This window comes from Ostrea edulis, chromosome 3, assembly GCF_947568905.1.
Source record: "Ostrea edulis chromosome 3, xbOstEdul1.1, whole genome shotgun sequence".
NCBI classification, from domain to species: Eukaryota; Metazoa; Mollusca; class Bivalvia; order Ostreida; family Ostreidae; genus Ostrea; species Ostrea edulis.
The window spans coordinates 79,265,463-79,285,556 of NC_079166.1; the positions used below are offsets into that span (position 1 = coordinate 79,265,463).

General features: G+C 36.2%; 1 protein-coding gene across 2 annotated transcripts in view; it reads right to left on the reverse strand.

The window, feature by feature from the left end:
- Positions 1-1,018: 1,018 nt before the first annotated feature.
- The window catches only part of LOC130052910 (uncharacterized), an 82,540-nt gene continuing 63,464 nt past the window's right edge, over positions 1,019-20,094 (reverse strand). The window contains exons 12-16 of one of the 2 annotated variants that reach the window (XM_056159114.1): positions 11,406-12,605; positions 11,261-11,282; positions 10,772-11,116; positions 3,858-4,105; positions 1,019-1,683 (exon numbers count right to left, since the gene is read on the reverse strand). In XM_056159114.1, coding sequence (XP_056015089.1) covers positions 1,618-1,683; positions 3,858-4,105; positions 10,772-11,116; positions 11,261-11,282; positions 11,406-12,605 — 1,881 coding nt within the window. In that variant the 3' untranslated portion in view covers positions 1,019-1,617. The remainder of the gene's footprint in view (positions 1,684-3,857; positions 4,106-10,771; positions 11,117-11,260; positions 11,283-11,405; positions 12,606-20,094) is intronic. The other variant, XM_056159115.1, reaches the window with a different exon arrangement.

A 20,094-nucleotide genomic window follows, 5' to 3' on the forward strand; every position in this document is an offset into this window, starting at 1 on the left:
TTTCTTTTTACATTTTCATGAAAGTTGAAGATAACGAACAGTGATCAATTTCATAACTCCTACATATATAAGCATTACAAAATATAGAGTCGGGCAAACACGTATCCCTGGATATACCAAAGGTGGGATCAGGTGCCTTTGAGATGTAAGCATCCCCTGTCGACCGGTCACACCAGCCGTGAGTCCAACATCCTGATCAGGTACACGGTGTTTTCCATAGTTATAATCCGAGTGCCAAGACCGGCCTAATAATCGGAATGAAAAACGTCAGACAACATTTGACCCAATGATAGGTTGTATTCACAAACTAGATCGTTATAACGAACATAGAAATTTGTTATCGAATATGAATGTAAGGTGATATTGTAGTTTGTCACTGATAGAGTTATCGTTCTTAGTAAAGTGATATCATCAGAAAAGGATCGTGCCAATATCTCGATTAGTACAATATGCACCACACAAAGGATGCACTGTAATCACTCTACATACTCAAAACAAAAGCTTATCTCCTAGTATATAAAGAAAACTCTAACCAAACTCGATTAAGTCCTTCACCGGTTTATAGATACATACAGGTAAATGTCCAACTGGTTATAACTTACTGTTTGTTCTTTTCTCACTACCCACTGAAAATTATTTTAATCACATTTCCATTACTGTAACGTTGTTTTTTTTTTATTTGATTTTTTTTTTGCCGCGGTTTAGAATATGTGTGTCTGTGAATTAAAAGTGAGTTTAAATACAAACAATGCAACATGATGACTTCCCGACCTGTAATTTTTGCATTTACCCACCAAGTAATTGATAGAAATACATTATTACATTTTAATACAAAATATTGCACTATTTCCAAAGTAGATAATGCAACTTATTAGATCGAATTTAATGTTTTATTAAGGGTTTAAGGCCCCTAAGTTTGGTGGAAAACCCGTTAACAGCTGCTGGAAATGTAAATTTTTATCAATTTTGTAGTGGGGATGTAATTAGCAAGATCAATCATTGGAATTTCAACAAACTATTTTTGATTATATATTTATTACGATTAGATAATGATGTATGATACACGTGATCTGTATTTCCCTGAACCACACAATACATATATGTACACAACTTAGCTATAATCAAACCTCGTTTTCCAATATTTCTATATCCAATAATTCTCATCATTGTCTTCATTATGAATGAGTGATTAATGTTAATTAACGTTTTGACAAAAGAGGAAATGATACCTAAAAACTGGCACTTCATTGCTGTGTACAGAGCTGCCCAGACAATACATATTACGTGTGTATTGTAGATGTGTAATCACGATACGAGTTAATCACACATCTAAATCATATAGTTCATTTCTTCAAACATAGTTGTTATAACATGTACAGTAGTGTCTTTCCATTCATAATTTTTCTACTATTTACACGAAACATGCATGACTTGATGTTCGCATTATGGTAAAATAACAAGCATGTATTTCCTGACAAAATATGAGGCACGTCTCATGGAATGAAACACGGTATGTGTATGGCCATACGCAGTTACCACGGCAACACTTTCACGAACTCAAACTCTTGATTCTGAACTGGCTATTCTATTACGTGTCTCATGATCATCTCAGTGTGTTTATCGTTGTTGTCTCAATGCCATAATGTCTTTCTTCAAGGAACCACTACTCAGTCTTAATATTGCCTGCAGAAATAAGAAGTTATCATAAGATAATGAAAAACGTGAATTTTTAAACGTATAGAGAATACAAGGATAAGAGTTGGACAACCACGGACCCCTGGCTATATCAGAGGTGGGATCATGTGCTAAGAAGCAGTAAGCATCCCCTGTCAACAGGCCACACCCGCAGTGAACCCTATATCTTGATCACGTAAATGGAGTAATCTCTAGTCAAATCAGTGTGTAAAGAACGCCTACCAATTGACATGAAACAAATCAAACAGCATTCTACCTTATGATAAGTCGAAATTGTAAATTAGATTATTTAAATCATTAATTAGATATATGTATAACCAATAAGTATTATCTAACTAATTCGAAAGGTTTTAATGGTAGGTAAGATGTCAAACGACAACTTTTCAAAACAGATTTGATATGCCTAAGACTGAAATCATAAGCGTTTTCTTCAGATATTCACTGTAAATATGAGTACCCTATTGGTAAGATTGGAAGCATAATTATAACCTGTGAGTTCTTCTTGAAAGTTACAAATATCACATTAATTACAATCAAATTATATCCGTAGTCTTCAAAGTTCAAACTCAACTACATATTTTTTTAATGTAACATGTACTATAAATGTGAATATTTTAATGGGGGGAAATCGTAATTTTTAGTAGGATTATTTTTGCGGAAAGGGGAAAATTTTGATAAAAAGAATTAAAAGTAAATCTAACTTATTGCAGTTCGTCTTTTAACAATCAAAACTGCATCGATTAAACCTTTAATGTACAATTTGTATCGACAAGTACTGGTGATCTTGATAAATGTATATTGTAGATTCCTAAATCTTGGCGAGTAATTTACTATCCCTAATTTCAAAAGAGGCATAACTCGGAAAGTAAAATTACTAGCTCTTATTTTATTGCTGTAATTGTTAAAATGCATGTAAAAAGCCATGATTACAGTTGTATGACCTGCATTCCGACAAAATGTATCCACCTTTTAAAAATATTGCTAAATTAAAAGCAATAACAGTAAACTAACAACTCAGCTTTATGACGAAGGAGATGATTGTAGCTTGCCCATCGTCAGCTTCTTATATAAAAATTCATCTCCTTTTCTTTTTTTCAGTCTCCCTTAAAGTCAACATTGCGCAAAATCTATGGTCATTAAAATAATTCATATATATGGGCAAACTGAATTATTTTAATGACTATAGATTTTGCGCAATGTTGACTTTAAAGGAGACTGTTGAAACCACTTTAACATCATCTTGCTTATCAGTAGCCTGCCTCGATTTAAAATCTGATCATACGCAGATAAAAACCCTCCTGCTTATCGAAGCATTTGAGAGATATAAACACAATCAATGTTTACAAACAGCTGTCACTAGTTTATATCTCATAGATATTCAGAAGACACAGCAGGTGACAGTCAGTGTCCAGCTCGAGATGAGATCATCGGTGGTCTCATCTATGTAGTCTGTAACTACAAGAGTTTTACAGAAATGAAAATATAAAACATCTCTTAGTAAGTTGTTGTGTGACGCTCTTCCAAACCCAAGGTTTGACAATTGTGCCTGAGTTATACATGTATACAGTCTGTTGATATTTACCTAATGTGTCCGAGTTATACGAGTATACAGTCTGTTGATATTTCCCTAATGTGTCCGAGTTATACATGTATACAGTCTGTTGATATTTCCCTAATGCGCTTGGGTTATTTATATATGTCTAACAAAGTAATAAATCTATACATTCCCACTCATTTATTTTTTAAATTGTCTGTTCACTGTTTTCTTTAACATGTAAATGTTTTCACGCATGTGATTATGGGAAAGATAATAACTTTTAAAACTAATTCATCTGCTTGAAGGTAATTCTGTACAAAAAAAATGAACAACATCGGATCACACAAGTTTAACAGACTACATGCAAATTATCTGTTGACAAGATTTGATGTTTACGGATCATTTTGCCATATTGAATATTCGCGAGAATAGGGAATACAGAGTAGGTATATGCATAAATCTTTCTTGATTATTCGCATATTGCACTTTTGTCGTAACTCTTCGCCACCAAGCAAACATAGACACTTTTTGTGAGCCTTAAATTCGCAAATATCACCATTAAGGAAATATGTACACCCTTATATGCATATATATTATTCTACATTAAAATCCAAACAACTGTCACCTGAGAAAGGTCCTCCCATTTCAGTTTAAAGTCATCCTTCTCCATGACGCTAGTTGTCCGTGTTTTATGTTCTACCTCATTCCTGTAGAACCGGATTCTCTCCACGTCATCCGTAGGACGTTTTTCTCCAATGTCGGGTTTCTTCCCCCAGCCTTTGGTCGGTGGTGGAAGATTTGGTCCGTAATTCCTCAACAGTTTGTACATGACGGTCACATCAAAAGCAGTTGAGGAGGGAATCGATTTATCGGCTAAAATGAAGGATGTAAGCTTTGGAAAATTTCATGAGACACAAAATTTATCAGCGAAGAACATGTATAATCAAATTCAAAACAATACAAGGTGGATGTTCCGTGAATCGCTACAAGGCATAATCTATCAAGGCGGAATCTATAAACGTGATTATCAGAATTAAAACATACAAGCATTAATACGATTTTCATTATTTCATTTTTGAATAAGAGAATCTTAACAATTCCCTATTTCAGTTTTAAAAACAAAGCTATATCACTTCGACACACGTACGATGTTTTGACCCTTTCCATCTAATTGTAGTACGTTAGGTGAAGATAACGAACAGTGATCAATCTCATAACTCCTATAAGCAATACAAAATAGATAGTTGGGCAAACACGGACCCCTGGACACACCAGAGGTGGGATCAGGTGCCTAGCAGGAGTAAGCATCCACTATTGACCGGTCACACCCGCCGTGAGCCCTATATCCTGATCAGGTAAACAGAGTTATCCGCAGTCAAAATCAGTGTGCCAGGAACGGCTTAACAATCGGTATGAAACACGTCAGACAGCATTTGACTCAATGCGAGGTTGTACTGACGAACTAGATCGTTATAACGACCATAGCATTTGCGAAATGCTGACTTCAATCGAGACTGTTGAAACCCCTGTACCATCAACTTGCTTGTCAGTAGCTTACCTCGATTCAAAAACTGACTATACGCAGAACAAGCTCTTGCATATCGAATCAGTTGAGATATATAAACACCATATGCAGGTGATAATGGAATAGTGCTACATAAATGTGGGAAATGGACGATTGAGAAGCTGAAATCATCCCGTTTATCATACATTTGAGTTGTCAGTTTGCCGTTAATGTCTACTTTCAATAAAATATCTAAGTATGAAGCAGAAGTGGACGACTTTGGGGTGTCCTTTATTTCGAGCTCACATGGATATATCAAATCGACAAATGAATGAAAGCTATTATTGTTAATAGACAAAACGTCATCGATATATCTAATTGTCGAATTGAAGGCCACAGCGAGAGATTTTTTCTTCTTTCGTAGAAGTTTTTGAATAAATTCTGCTTCATATGAATATACAAACAGGTCAACTAACAAAGGATCACAATTCGTGGCCATGGGAATTCCAACAGACTGTTGGAAAAGCTGATCACCAAAGACCACGAAGATATTGTCAATGAGATCTCTAGCATAATTTTTACTTCAACTTCAGAGTATCTGTGCGTGGAATCAGAGTGGTGTTTAAGAAAGTAGGTTTTGGAATGATTGATCACTAGATATGAATATTTCTGTTTTCCGTTTTTGTTGAAGAAGCAACTGTCTATGATGTCAAAAAGTCTAGTCTTTAATTTATTGTGAGGAATGGTCGTGTATAGTGTTGAAAAGTCATATGTTTTAATGTTATTGATTTGGACAAAAATTCTGCGATTTCAAGTTTACTAAAAGTTCTTTAGACTTGTTTAGAATCCACATTTGATTAACACCACTTCTGACATATGTAGTCGCACAGTAAGCTTGAAGTTTCTCCTTCACAGCTGTTAATATTTTCGTGAGGAGCAAAGATAGGGGCTTCGTAGAGCACTTACTGGGTCCAGCAATGTATCTTTGTTTGTAAAGATTTTTATGTAGTTTAGGAATCCAGTATAGGTGCGGTAACTCATATTCATTCGACCCATTAACTGGGATATTAAATGTGTCTAAAATTGAAGAATTTCATCTTTTGAAAGGGCAGTTGGAGTATAAGTATGATTACCAAAAATGGAATTAATGTCAAGTTCGTTTAAAATACAGTTGCAATAATGAGCCTTACAAACAAAGACAAGGTTGTTACTAGCTTTGTCAGCTGGAACCAAAACATATTCCTCATGTAACATATCTAATTCTTTTATAATAATAATAATAATTGCTTTTATATAGCGCCTTTTCCAGCGTATGCTGCTCAAAGCGCTTTACAATAATCAATGTACATTATTACCCCGGCAGACCTTATATCAATCAAGAACTTTCTCAGCCTCCTAGGAAGCATACAGTGCAAGCTGCCATTACAAGCGCTAGAGCACTAACATTCTAACAATATCTTTCACTGTCTATAGCCAGGTACCCCTTTTACACTTGGGTGGAGTGAGGAAATTAATGTAAAGTGCCTTTCCCAAGGACACAACGTCAGCCCTACCGCGGCCAGGACTCGAACCCACGACCTTTCGGTCGAGAGTATGACGGCCTAACCACTAGGCTACCGACGCCACTTCTGGTTTACTAAACACAGAAGGATAGATGGTACGTGCGTTTGTTTTCATGTGTCTAATGCGGGATTTTAATATCCATCTTATGCTTTTAACCCATTCTGACAATGTATCTAGTTCTTTTTTTTTTCCATATTTAGCCCATCGTCTGGCATAATCTTCGACATAACTGATAATAGAGATGAAGTTCTGTCGCCAATGAAAAGGCCGAGGTTCTCTGTATTTAGAACCTTTTAGAATAAGTGATTTGAGGTCCTCATTTTCAACTATATCAACATCACCAGTAATGACATGTCCAGCTGGACTATAGTTGAAAGAAGATGAAGAACAAGAACATGTTGGTGGATTACGTATAAGATGGTATATATCTTGGCACTGCAAAGTTTGTTTATAATTAAAAAGTTTGGATGCAATAGTAGAAGTATAGCTGTAGGAGATACAGGGTGTAGACTTGAACCCTTTTATGACGAAGAATGTTGCTTATGTTGACGGCATCTATGTCAATGTGGCGTATCACTGAAAGTGTCAGTTGACGTTAACCTATCATGCTGCTAATGATATATCTTTAGGTTTCAAAATACAGATATTGATACTTTAAATTGATATTTGATCAGAGGACGAAATTATATAGCTGCTTACGTCGTATAAGAAAAAGTGACTTGTTGTCTTATAGCCATCCCAATTCATCTGACATGTAAGAAAAATCTAATTAGAAATTGGAAATAATCCTTCACGGCTCCGCAATAAAAATATTCTGAATGGACCAGGCTGCTTTTATACGAAACCATCACACTTGCTTGATTACATACATGTACGTAAATACCGAAGTGAAACGGTAAGGGTACATAAACCCTCATATTGATACTGGTATATTTTGGGAAACCCCAGTATAGGTATGTGTGTACTAATTCGATAGGTAATTATTTCAAAAACTTGAATGCGCATATTAACAGATTTGTAAACATAGTTCATTTCACTATACAATAGTTTAGCTATTTTCTGAATGTATTAATGTATCGTGATGTGTCATTTGATATTTGATCACTCATGTAGGCAAATCATAAGCTTTAAGTGAAGAAATACTGATTCTATCCTGGGTATGACACTTACAACTATGATATGCCATGGAGGATTTCATTGTGATATTGCCTAACGTGACTTGTGACCCACGTCTTTTACTTCTATTGACAATCTTACGGAAGGTAGATTCACTATGTAAGACGTCTTTGCTTTGACTTAACACAGGGAATATCCCAAATGCATAACTTTTTAAACTTATTTTATCTTGATATTAGATATACAGGAGTAATCAATTGCAAGGATACCATGTACATTGGTTTCATGTAAATTTAAACGACGAAAAATTCGATAATGAATTTCATGAGTGAAAGTAAACGATTCAACAAACTATACAGATAATCTACGTTTTCCAAGAAAGAATATTGCATTTCGATCAAAAGAAAAGAACACCCATTACATATATAAAGTCACTAGTCTTGGAAGAAGGGTGGTCAATATTATTTGTTGGATGGAGGTATCGTTCATGTTTGGAATATTTATTTTGTATACTCTTTTACATCCCATTCTAGAATTTTTCACTAATGCAAAAACATCATCATCGTTAGGTGTAGTGCCAAAAATTTTGGAGACTGCACGATACTCTGGGCACCAGTAGTAAAGTTTTATTATAGCATATACGTCACATACGAAAGAACCGTGTCGCTTGTCGAACAGCTATCAGGCCTACCCATGTAAACGTCTTAGGTTTGACGTGGTGTTAGATTGAATCCAGGCTTCCTGGTTGCAGAACGAACGACCCAATTCACATCGTAAATCAGAACATAATATTCTTGACACAAGTATAGTATTTATGATTGTCGTTGCTGGTTGGTTTATGGTTTGCATTACGTCCCATACGTTTACTCATAATGAGAAAGCAACCGGGGGTAGTTGAAATACTACAAATGTAGACTTTAGCGTTCAGGTTCATTTTAAGAACAAAGTATAAAACCAAGATTTTTTTTTAAATGTATCCATCCCTCAGCTAAGATGAAAAGGAGATAAATTTTATATTTAGCATTTATTCGACATGATCGTGGATCGTTATGAGTTGCACAACCACAATGGTAAGTTTAATCACTATCAAACATTGAGCTTTAAAATAAGCAGTATTTGTTGTATCCAGAATGATTTGATTTATGGCATTGTAATATTCAAAATGAAAATGAGTCATAATACTAGTAAGACATTTAAGCAACAGTGATGGTTTACTCTTTAGGGGTTAGTTGAAGTACTACAGATTTAGACCTATGTCTAGCGTTCAGGTTTATTTTGATAACAAAGCATAAAACCAACAATTTTTTTTTTACAAGATGTAGCCACCCACCTGGAAATATTAAAAGGAGTTAATTTTATATTTAGTTTTCTTTCGGAATAGTCGTGGATCATTATGAGTTGCACAACCACAATACTAAGTTTAATCATTACCAAACATTGAACTTTAAAATAAGCAGTAGTTAGTATATCCAGGATTAATTGATTTATAGCATTGTAAAATGAGGCACAATACTAGTAAGACATTTAAGCAACGAGAATGGTTTACTCTGTAGGGGGTAGAAGTACATGTGTACACCGAGCTTGATGTTTGTAAAGCCAATGTGTCTCTAGATATTGAAGTGAAATATCTGATACATCTAGTCTTATTCCTGACCTCAAAACCAGTAAAACTTATCAACGTTTTATGGGAACAAGTTTACTAAGTTACATGACTGCTAAGCAAAGGAATAACATTATATTAATCGGGTAACATATCCCAATGTTCAGAGTAGATTAACCTTAATTGTTAAACCTTTGACCTCAACCTCAATGAAAGGCAAATATAACGAACAGTGATCAATCTCAGAACTCCCACAAGCAATACAAAATAGATAGTTGGGCAAACATGGTCCCCTGGAAACACCAGAGGTGAGATTAGGTGTCATGGGAGAGTAAGAATCCCCTGTCGACCGGTCACACCCGGATTCATCTAATCTTTAGGAAAAATAGTATAAAGAGTTAAATTCATGTGAAGCAGATAGTTCGTAAGATCAGACGATGTGCTAAATATAAAAAAAGAACTTGATACATAGTTAGAATGAATTAAAAATATAATATAAATATTAAAATCCCGCATTAGACATATCAAGACAAAGGTACGTAACATCTATCGTTCTGTGTTTAATAAACCAGAAGTGACCAAAGAATTAGATAGCTTACATCATGAATATGTTTTGCTTCCAGCTGGCAAAGCTTGTAACAACATTGGCTTTGTACGACTCGTTATTACTGCTGTATTTTAAACGAACTTGCCATTAATTAACTCCACTTTGTTTACTCTTCGTACTTGCAACTACCCTTTCAAAACATGAAATTCTTCAAAACCATGTTTCAATTTAAGACACATTTAATATCACAGTCAATGCGTCGAATAAATATGAGTAACGTACCAATGCTGGATTCCTAAACTAGATAAATAACCCTTACAAAGAAAGATACATTGCTGGATCCAGTAAGTACTCTACCAAGTCATATCCTTGCCCCTCCCGAAAATATTAACAGCTATAAAAGGTGAAGATAACGAACTGTGATCAATCTCACAACTCCTATGAGCAATACAAAATAGATAAATGGGCAAATCCGGACCCCTAGACCTACCAGATGAGATCACGTGCCTAGGAGGAGTAAGCATCCCCTGTCGATCGTTTACACCCGCCATGAGCCATATATCTTGATCAAGTAAGCGGAGTTACCCGTAGTCAAGCAACTCACAAACAAGTTGATGGTGCAGGGTTTCAACAGTCTTGTTTAAAGTAAGCGTTTCGCAGTGTCTATGGTCGTTAAAACAAACTAGTTTGAGAATGGAATCTATCATTGGGTTAAATGCTGTCTGACATGCTTCATACCGATTGTTAGACCGTTGTTGGCACACTGAGTTTGACTACGGATAACTCCGTTTATCTGTTCAAGATATAGGGCTCATGGTGCGTGTGACCGGTCGACAGGTGATGCTTACCCCTCCTAGGCACCTGATCCAACGCCTGGTGTGTAAACGCGTCTGTGTGTGTCCAACTCTTTATTACAAGCACCTGAAGTGTGGATAGCTTGCATAGATCTTATAAACGTACCACCCCCCCCCCCCTCTTTAGAATGAAATTATTTGATACAGAATCATCCCCCCCCTCAATATGTTATTTCCCCCACTGGTCACCCCATCATTCGTTCTGAATAGTTAATTTGTACCGTCGGTAATCTTTTGAGATGACCACTTATAAAGATGTGCAACAGATCATGCAAACAAACAATGGCTACCTGCTTTGAGACCGATTCACGGGGTATAAAACAGCTTTATCGAATGAATTTTTCGTTTTCTTTACCTTTCTTTGAGCAGGCAACACCTGATATACTGACTGACAGGAGCAAACCAATATGCCCCTTGTGAAAACGAAGTAGGACTAAGTGGAAAAGGATGATGGTTTTGATACCTGGAAATAGTAGGGTACATTGGTCTGTATCCAGTCTCTGATGTCCTTGCTGTAGTCTTTGTTTGTTATTGGTGAGTACAGTGGCCAAGTCCATTGGTGGAAATATTCTGTCAAAATAAAGTTGGAGTGCGTCTCGTCCAATCTTTGTGAGTTCGTCAAAAGTCTTGAAATTGAATTTCCTTAACTCAGGCTCAGACAGACTGGTGCACTCATCTCTGTCCATGAGATCATCCAAATCTGAAACTCACGTCCAAATAATTAGACACATTCTAAAGCTATCGATTCATTGTAAATTTCAGTTGAAACTGTTACTTGTTCACACAATGTGTATTTAATCCCTATTTCAAATAAAACAGGAATGGAAGTAAAAAACCTACTCACCTGTTATCTCGGCTAGGACATCCTATTAAAAGGAAAACTATCATTATAAACTAAAACGATGATCACGAATTATCAACACTTTCTATGGAAATAATTTACATGTCAAATAACTGATGAATTGTCAAACTCTCATCGAGGAAAATACCTGCTTCCAATAAACCAAAAGAGTAGATTCACTCAGAATATGATGATTGATCATTCCATGCTTTGGGCAAGTGATTTTTCCTTTCCCATGAATGTCTCTCTCTTCGACAAAACAGTCATCATGTTCACGAAACACTTCCTGTTTTGAACATTGGTATCCTACAGTGTACATCACTTTCTTGTGAAAGTTACTGGTCAGACCGTTCAGCAATCGTTCAATATTGTCACGGATTTCTAGAGTAACATCTTTCACAATTACATCTTTGCTAGGTTGAAAAACCTGAAGCTGAATTGAACATCTATTCACAGCGAGAGCTATTGCATGTTGCTTATATACAAAACAAGCCACGTTTTTATATAAGCAGAGTCCGTTGTCTTCTAAAACGATCCATTCGCCATTGGTTTTCGTCAAACAAGCAACAATAAGCCGGAAATAAAAAAAATATGGCAAAAATTGAAATCGAAAGACCAGTACTGATGTTTTACTTTGGATGGTGTGGAAAAAGTTCTCTTCTTGCATACCAAAGCTCCGCTTGTTCATACAGGGGATGTAATGTGCATATGTCCCAACTGCAATAAGACCAAGTCGTTGCATATATTGCAACAAGTTTGCTTTGTTTTGATTCCTTTCCCAGCGGTTCATTTCAAAGTGCCGACTATTCCAAATATCGGTTAAAAGTCTGTCCAGTATATGACCACTTATGTAAAAGGAATACCAATCGCTATCGTTGTCGACAAAATCCCTGATATGGTTTGGATCGGTTATTATGTTCTTGAAGGAATCAACAAACCACTGGATGTCAATGATAACAGTTTCGGCAAGCGAACTTTCGTCAAAGTGTAGTATAACGCCTATATCGTGATAAAATTTCAGAATATCGCGGATTTGTGTGTATTTCTCTTTGTTTTCCCCAAAACATTTCTCTGATAATTCCTTTACAGACTTTATTCTCACTTTCCGTCTTCTCAGTTCTCCAAGTACGACTTCAGATAGTGCCCAGTCTGTAGGAATGGATTCTTTCCATCTCTCTTCTTTTGCAATTGAAACCATGCATTTCTCTAGTTCAGAAAGCGTGTCGTGGAATGAAGAACCATCGGATTTAAAGCCTAGAACGAAACATCGTTTCCTATTCAGGTGTGACTTCAGATGTTTGTCGAACTTTAGATAATCCAGGATGTTGTTGTAGAGGATATCAGAGTTCTAGAAACAATATATGAAAAGATTATAGGAATTCACAAATGAGGGAATCCGATTGATTTAACTACTCTAATGTAAAACTTATACGGTGCCAATTTTGATGCACCAGATGCGCATTTCGATAAATAATGTTTCTTCAGTGATGCTCAACCGAAATGTTTTAAATCCGAAATAGCAATCAAGTTTTAGAGCTATTATAGCCAAAAACAACGTGCCAAAAACGTGGAGTCAAATATAAGCAATACAAAATAGACAGTTGAGCAACCGCGGACCCCTGGACATATCAAAGGTGGGATAAGGTGCCTAAGGGGAATAAGCATCCTGTGTTGACCGGTCACACCCGCCGTGAGCCCTATATCCTGATCAGGTAAATGGAGTTATCTGTAGTCAAAATCAGTGTGCCAAGAACGGTGTAACAATTGGTATGAAACACGTCAGACATCATTTGACCCAATTATAGTTGACTTGACGAACCAAATCGTTATAACGACCATAGGATTTGTGAAATGCTGACTTCAATCAAGACTGTTTAAACCCCTGAACCATCAACTTGTTTGTCATTAGCTTGCCTCGATTCAAAACCTGACTATACGCACAACAAGCTCTTGCGTGTCAAATCACTTGAGAGATGAAAATGCCATATGTAGGTGATAATGGAATATTGCTACATGAATATGGGAAGTAAACGGTGGAGAAGCTGAAATCATCCCGTTTATCATACAGTTGAGTTGTCAGTTTGCCGTTAATGTCTACTTCCAATAAATATCTAAGTATGAAGCAAAAGTGGACGACTCGGTGATGTTTTTTTTTACTTCGAGGTGACAAGGATATATCGAATCGACATATGAATGAAAATTATTGTTAATAGACAAAACGTAGTCGATATATCTAAATATCGAATTGGAGGCTACAGCAAGATATTTTTTCTTCTCACGTAGATGTTTTTGAATAAATTCCGCATCATATAAATATAGAAACAGGTCAGCTAACAAAGGATAATAATTCATACCAATGGGAATTCCAACAGACTGTTGGAAGGCCTGATCACCAAAGACCACGACGATATTGTGAATGAGGAACTCTAGCATATTTTTTATTTCAACTTCAAGTGCGTGGAATCAGAGTGGTGTTAAACAAAGTAATTGTTTGGATGACTGATCATTACATGTAAATATGAATATTTCCTTTTTTCCATTTTTGTTGAAGAAGCAACTGTCTATGATGTCAAAAAGTCTAGTATTTAATTTATCGTGTGGAATGGTTGTATAATGTGTTGAAATGCCGAAGGTTTTCATGTTATTGATTTGGGAAACGTTTTCCGATTTCAAGTTTACTAACAGTTCTTTAGAATTTTGTAGAATCCACATTTGATCAACAGCACTTCTGACATATGTAGTCGCACAATAAGTTTGAAGTTTCTCCTTCACAGCTGTTAATATTTTCGTGAGGAGAAAATATATGGGCTTGGTACAACACTTACTGGATTCAGCAAGGCATCTTTGTAAAGGTTTTTATGTAGTTAGGAATCCAGTATAGGTACGGTAACTCATATCAATTCGATCCATTGACTGAGATGTTAAATGTGTCTAAATTGAAGCATGGTTTTCATCTTTTGAAAGGGCAGTAAGAGTATAATTACGATTGCCAAACGGGGGATTAATGTCAAGTTCCTTTAAAATAATGTTGTAATAATGAGCCTTATAAACAAAGACAATGCTGTTACAAGCTTTGTCAGCTGGAATCAAAACATATTCCTCAGGTAACCTATTTAATTATTTTATCACTTCTGGTTTACTAAACACAGAAGGATAGATGGTACGTACTTTTGCTTTCATATGTTTAATGCGGTATTTTAATATTCACCTTATGCTTTTAACCCATTCTGATAATGTATCAAATTATCTTTCTCATATTTAGCCCATCGTCTGGCCTGATATCCGATAAAATTCAAAGAGATGAAGTTTTATCGCCAATTAAAAGACGTAAATCAAAGATGTTAGTATCAAATCTGTGTATTTTTGGGAGTAAATTCCAGTAAAATTCCGTCACGTTTTTCCTCCCCTCTTAGCATTCATTTTTTCCGCGCTGGCGGCAGACGTAAAAGTGTAATTATACTGTCTTTTGAAAATTGTGTCGTCTCCTCTGTCAAGAAATCCCGACGTGCTTATCAATTCAGGAATATGCGGGAACGACACTCCATCTGTCATTGCATGTATCAATGTACTGTCTTTGAGATGATGGCGTTGAAGATTCTCTCTCGCGCACGTTTTAGTTGATGCCAATTTGCCAGTTTTTTTTTGTCAAAAAATCGCTTTTGACACGTTGTTAATTAAATCGGAGTCCAATTTTACGTACATAATCTGTAAATGAAGACTAATTCATTGTTGTCAATTCTAAATATTAATGAAATTCATCTTCAAATTCTGATTCTGAAATGATTTCTTTCAGTACCTCTTGCAATAGTTGCAAGGAATACAGTATCAAATTTTATGTGATATATGAATTCATATTTGCGACTCTTTATAGTGAATTTTCTGCAATAAGCTTTCCTATCAAAGTATCTCCCTTGGCATCAATTTAATGAGGTGTGTGCAATATGGGTTCGCCAAATGAGGTAGGAAAACAATATGACAGGAAGTACGGATCGCTGACAATGTTGACACTTGTCGTTAATTAGAGTAAGTGGGACTTTACATGGCTCCCATTAGCCGCATATCTCAAATTACGTAACTCATAAAAGGAGAAGATAATGAATAATGATCAATCTCATAACTCCTATACATAATACAAAATAGATAGTTGGGCAAACACGGACCCCTGGACAAACCAGAGATGGGATCAGGTGCCTAGGAGGAGTAAGCATCCCCTGTCGACCGGTCACAACCGCCGTGAGCCCTATATCCTGATCAGGTAAATGTAGTTATCCCATCCATCATATCGTTATCAGGTGTTGATTTGAAAGAAACACAATACATGTATAAAGCATAAACTAATAAGTATCTATAATGTAAAAACAATTCGTAGAATTGCAGTTGAATTATTGTATGCAAGGCAAAGATAACGAACAGTGATCAATCTCATAATTCATGTAAGCAATACAAAATAGATAGTTGGGCAAACACGGACCCCTGGACACACCAGAGGTGGGATCAAGTGCCTAGGAGGAGTAAGCATCCCCTGTTAACCGGTCACACCCGCCATGAGCCCTATATCCTGATCAGGTAAACGGAGTTATCCGCAGTCAAAATCAGTGTGCCAAGAACGGCTTAACAATCGGTATGAAACACGTCAGACAGCATTTAACCCAATGCGAGGTTGTACGGATGAAGTAGATCGTTATAACGACCATAGAATTTGCGAAATGCTGACTTCAATCGAGACTGTTGAAATCCCTGTACCATCACTTGTTTGTCAGTAGCTTACCTCGATTTAAAAACTGACTATACGCAGAACAAGCTCTTGCATATCGAATCAGTTGAGATATATAAACACTATAAACATATATAATCTGTTAATCTGTAGATGAAGACTAATTCATTGTTGTCAATTCTAAATTATAATGAAATTCATTTTCTTTCTGTTTTTCCCTACAATAGCTCTAACAAGTTTATTGTTATTTCGGATTTCAAACATTTTCGGTTGAGCATCACTGGAGAGACATTATTTGTGGAAATTTGCATCTGGTACACCAAAATTGGTACCGTATAAGTTTCACACACACACATATATATATATTCAAAGGATTATTATTTTCAAGTTTAACATATTTACTGGTCCAAATATATTGTTTACGGTCCTGCTCTAGAATTTTTCACTCATCTTGCGCCGTTACCATTGGAAGTGAAGGGCTGCAAAATTTAAGCCTATCTTCGGAGCTTATGTACGGGATCTTCTTCATGCCACACCTGCTGTGACACGGGACCTTGCCCTTTGCGGTCTTATCCGAAGGACCACTCCATTTAGTCGCCTCTTACGACTTGCAAGAGGTGCTGAGGACCTATTCTAACCCGGATAATCACGCGTATATGCTTAATAGGAAAATAAAGAAATAATTACCATAAAACATTTGGAATATGTTCAAGACGTATATGAAAGGGCAACCGGGTTTAATTGGTGTATATTTGTATTCTGTGGAGAGTCCAACTCTTGATGTTGTATTCCTTATAGGAGTTATGTGATTGATCACTGTTCGATACCACCTGACAAACGAAAACAAAACAAACTGCATCGTATAATGTAAATGGAAGAGGTGGGGATGTTTTCTCTGAACTATTCAGCACCATCGATTTTTATACACTATAACTCGCGTACATAAATTTTTAATTGATCCCCTGATGACAGAAAGCACTTAAGATTTCATTTGTTAAAATATCACAATGAGAGCGCCTGACCACAACTGGGTGAAAGACATGGCCTATTCCATGGAACCATTCGTCTATTCTGCAACATTATTGCCCATAAATACACTTTTACACAAGTTCTCAATTCAATTCATGATAGAAGATTCAGTCGTTTAAATTAAATCTAAGGAAGGTAAATCTGGTAAGATATAGATGCTGTTTTCAATCATATTTAGGATCTAGAATTTGAGAGGAATTCATGTGCATCAAGTTCAGCAACTTTGACCGGAAATCAAACAGCTATAATTTTATATCACAAAAACACGACGTTTTAAATATATATACTAAAATGTCCTGCAAATATTTATCCTGCAAACAAGCAGTGAAAGACATTTGACGGTTGATTACAACCTATAAATGGAGGCTATTTCCAGTTCACCATGGTGGTGCAAGAAATATGACCTTGACAGAGTTGCTGCAAGAGGTAGGGGTCTAAGTATCACATTGAATTGAACTTATCGTGGAAAATCGCAAGCGATGTAGCTGATAAAAATGAAAACCAAGATGATGCGAGATACACCTTGTAGTTTGTTTACCACAAAACATAATTTTAAATTAAATACATTCAAAACATTGAGGTCCAGTGTTTTATTTCTGATGAATAATATTGATAATGGAAGGAAATGTTTTATCGATTAACAATAATCATTCAAATGTCGATTTATCCTTGTAAACTCAAAATAAGACCTCAAAGAATCCTACGCGTCTCCTTCGTACTTGCATATTTTATTGATGATTGATTGATTGAATACTGTTTAACGTCTCTTTCAAAAATATTTCACTCATAAGGAGACGTCACCATTGCCGGTGAAGGGCTGTAAAATGAAGGCCTATGCTCGGTGCTTATGGCAATTGAGCAGGGAGGGACCCTTATCGTGTCGTATTTGTTCGGTTGTTGCGGTCTCATCCGAAGGACCGTCCCATTTATTTAAAAGTAAATATCCACGGTAAACTAACTTAACTTGATGGCACACAGAATGATTTCAGGTCCTCCATCGTCAACGACTGAAAAATGCCTACTATTTTTGGTCGACTTTTATCTGGGCCCTGTCACTATACGACTAAATTGAATGTTTGCTCGTTGTAACAAGCTATTTCATAGAATCTGCAGCGTGAAATATCGTTTCTAAGTTGAATTTCTTACCCCAATTAATGAACCGAAGTCCAAGATAGCTCCAAGAGTTCTATATCTTTACTCCTTAATAGTAAATTCGAACCCAAGCGATACAATTACCTGTGAACCTGCATATGGTGTTTATATCTCTCAGCGCATTCGATTCCCGTGGGGATCCGAATTAGAATAGGTCCTCAGTACCTATTGCGTGTCGTAAGAGGCGACTAAATTGGGGCGGTCTTTCGGATGAGAACGCCAAAACTGAAGTCCAGTGTCACAGCTGGTGTGGCACGATAAAGATCCCTCCCTGCTCAAATGCCATAAGCACCGAGCATAGGCCTAAATTTTGCGGACCTTTACTGGCAGTGGTGACGTCTCCATATGAGTGAAATATTCTTGAGAGGGACGTTAAACAATTCGGTACGCAATGGTTCTTTATATCTCTCAATTGATTCGGTACGCAATGGCTCAGGTATGTCCAGAGGTCCGTGTTTGTTCCCTTTTTTCCTTTACTTTGTATTCCTTATGGGAGTTATGAGATTGGTCACTGTTTGTTATCGTCTTTTTTGTTTTTGCGCAGGATTAATTTTCAAATTGAGGTAGTCTTCTTACAAACAAGGTGATGTTATAAGAGTTGCAGCAGTCTCATTTTTAGTCAGTATTTTGCAAATCCTTTAGTCGTTATAACGATTTCAATTGCCAATACTACCTTCATTGGGCCAAATGCTGTCTGACGGCCGATCGTTACGCCGTTCTTGGCACATTGATTTTCACTACAAATTACTCCGTTTGCCTGATTAAGATATAGGGCTCACTGCAGGTGTGACAGTCTCTCTATTTTGTATTGCTTATAGGAATTATGAGATTGATCACTGTTCGTTTTCCTCACCTTTCAGGGAGTTTTGAATGAGTTCAAAGAGAAAAATATTAGTACCCTCTTGAAAGATAAAACAGAAATTAATGATAGCATTTTTGTGACAAGTACTTCTGAACCATTTTTTACCTTCACCCAAGGGCTTAACCAACGAAGACAAATAAAGCAATCTTCAATTTTCTGTTGTTTGCAAGCTTTAAATGATCCAACAAATCAATCCAGCAATAAACTGTTTATCATTCAAAAGTGAAACATTGATTAATTGACTATATAACAGCTAGACATCTTTATGAAACTATATCAGGAGTAAGAAATGTCTTAAGATAAATTTAGTAAGAATTCAATCTCAGATTATCAACTGAATCTCCATATGTACACCATATATATAACATCATTGTACACCTACATACCAAAAATCAATGAAAAAGCTCATGGCGTTTAGGAAGAAAGTCCGGGAGACTAGGTGTCGTGGAAGGACGGACAAGGATAGAACTATATGTATCGACCACTTTGTGACGGTGCATAAATGTATATATTTTAGTCTAAATTTGTTCTATTTACCTTAACGCTTATTTAAATCGTTTTCTGACTTTGTTCTATGACTTCTCTGAATGCAATGTAATGTACTTTGTATGAATGTCAACGTAGTAATTGAGATAGGTCCATCGCATTATAGTCTCAAATTATCTTAAGGGCGTACTCTCGTGGTACTTTTACCGTGAGTGAGTCTCCATACTTTCCAAAGTCGTAACTATGGGACACGAGTGTTTTATTTCGTATGCATAAAGAAGAACATTAATATAAGTTTTTATTTGTAAGTAATGTTAATAAACTAACAAAAATTAATTTAAAAATGACAATTTTTTTAACTTATTTTCTCATTTTACGACATTCATGATGACGTTACGATTGTAAACAAACTCGAGCTCGAAGACGCACACTGTACGATGTCACATTTGATTTATCCTAAAGCAGTCCAGAAACATACATGGGCGATTCGTTAGAAGTAAAACGGCAGTTATAGATCAGTCTGCATCTGATATTTTCACGAGTGAGTGGCAGACAAAGAAAATTACAGACAAGCATGCACAACCACGCACATGG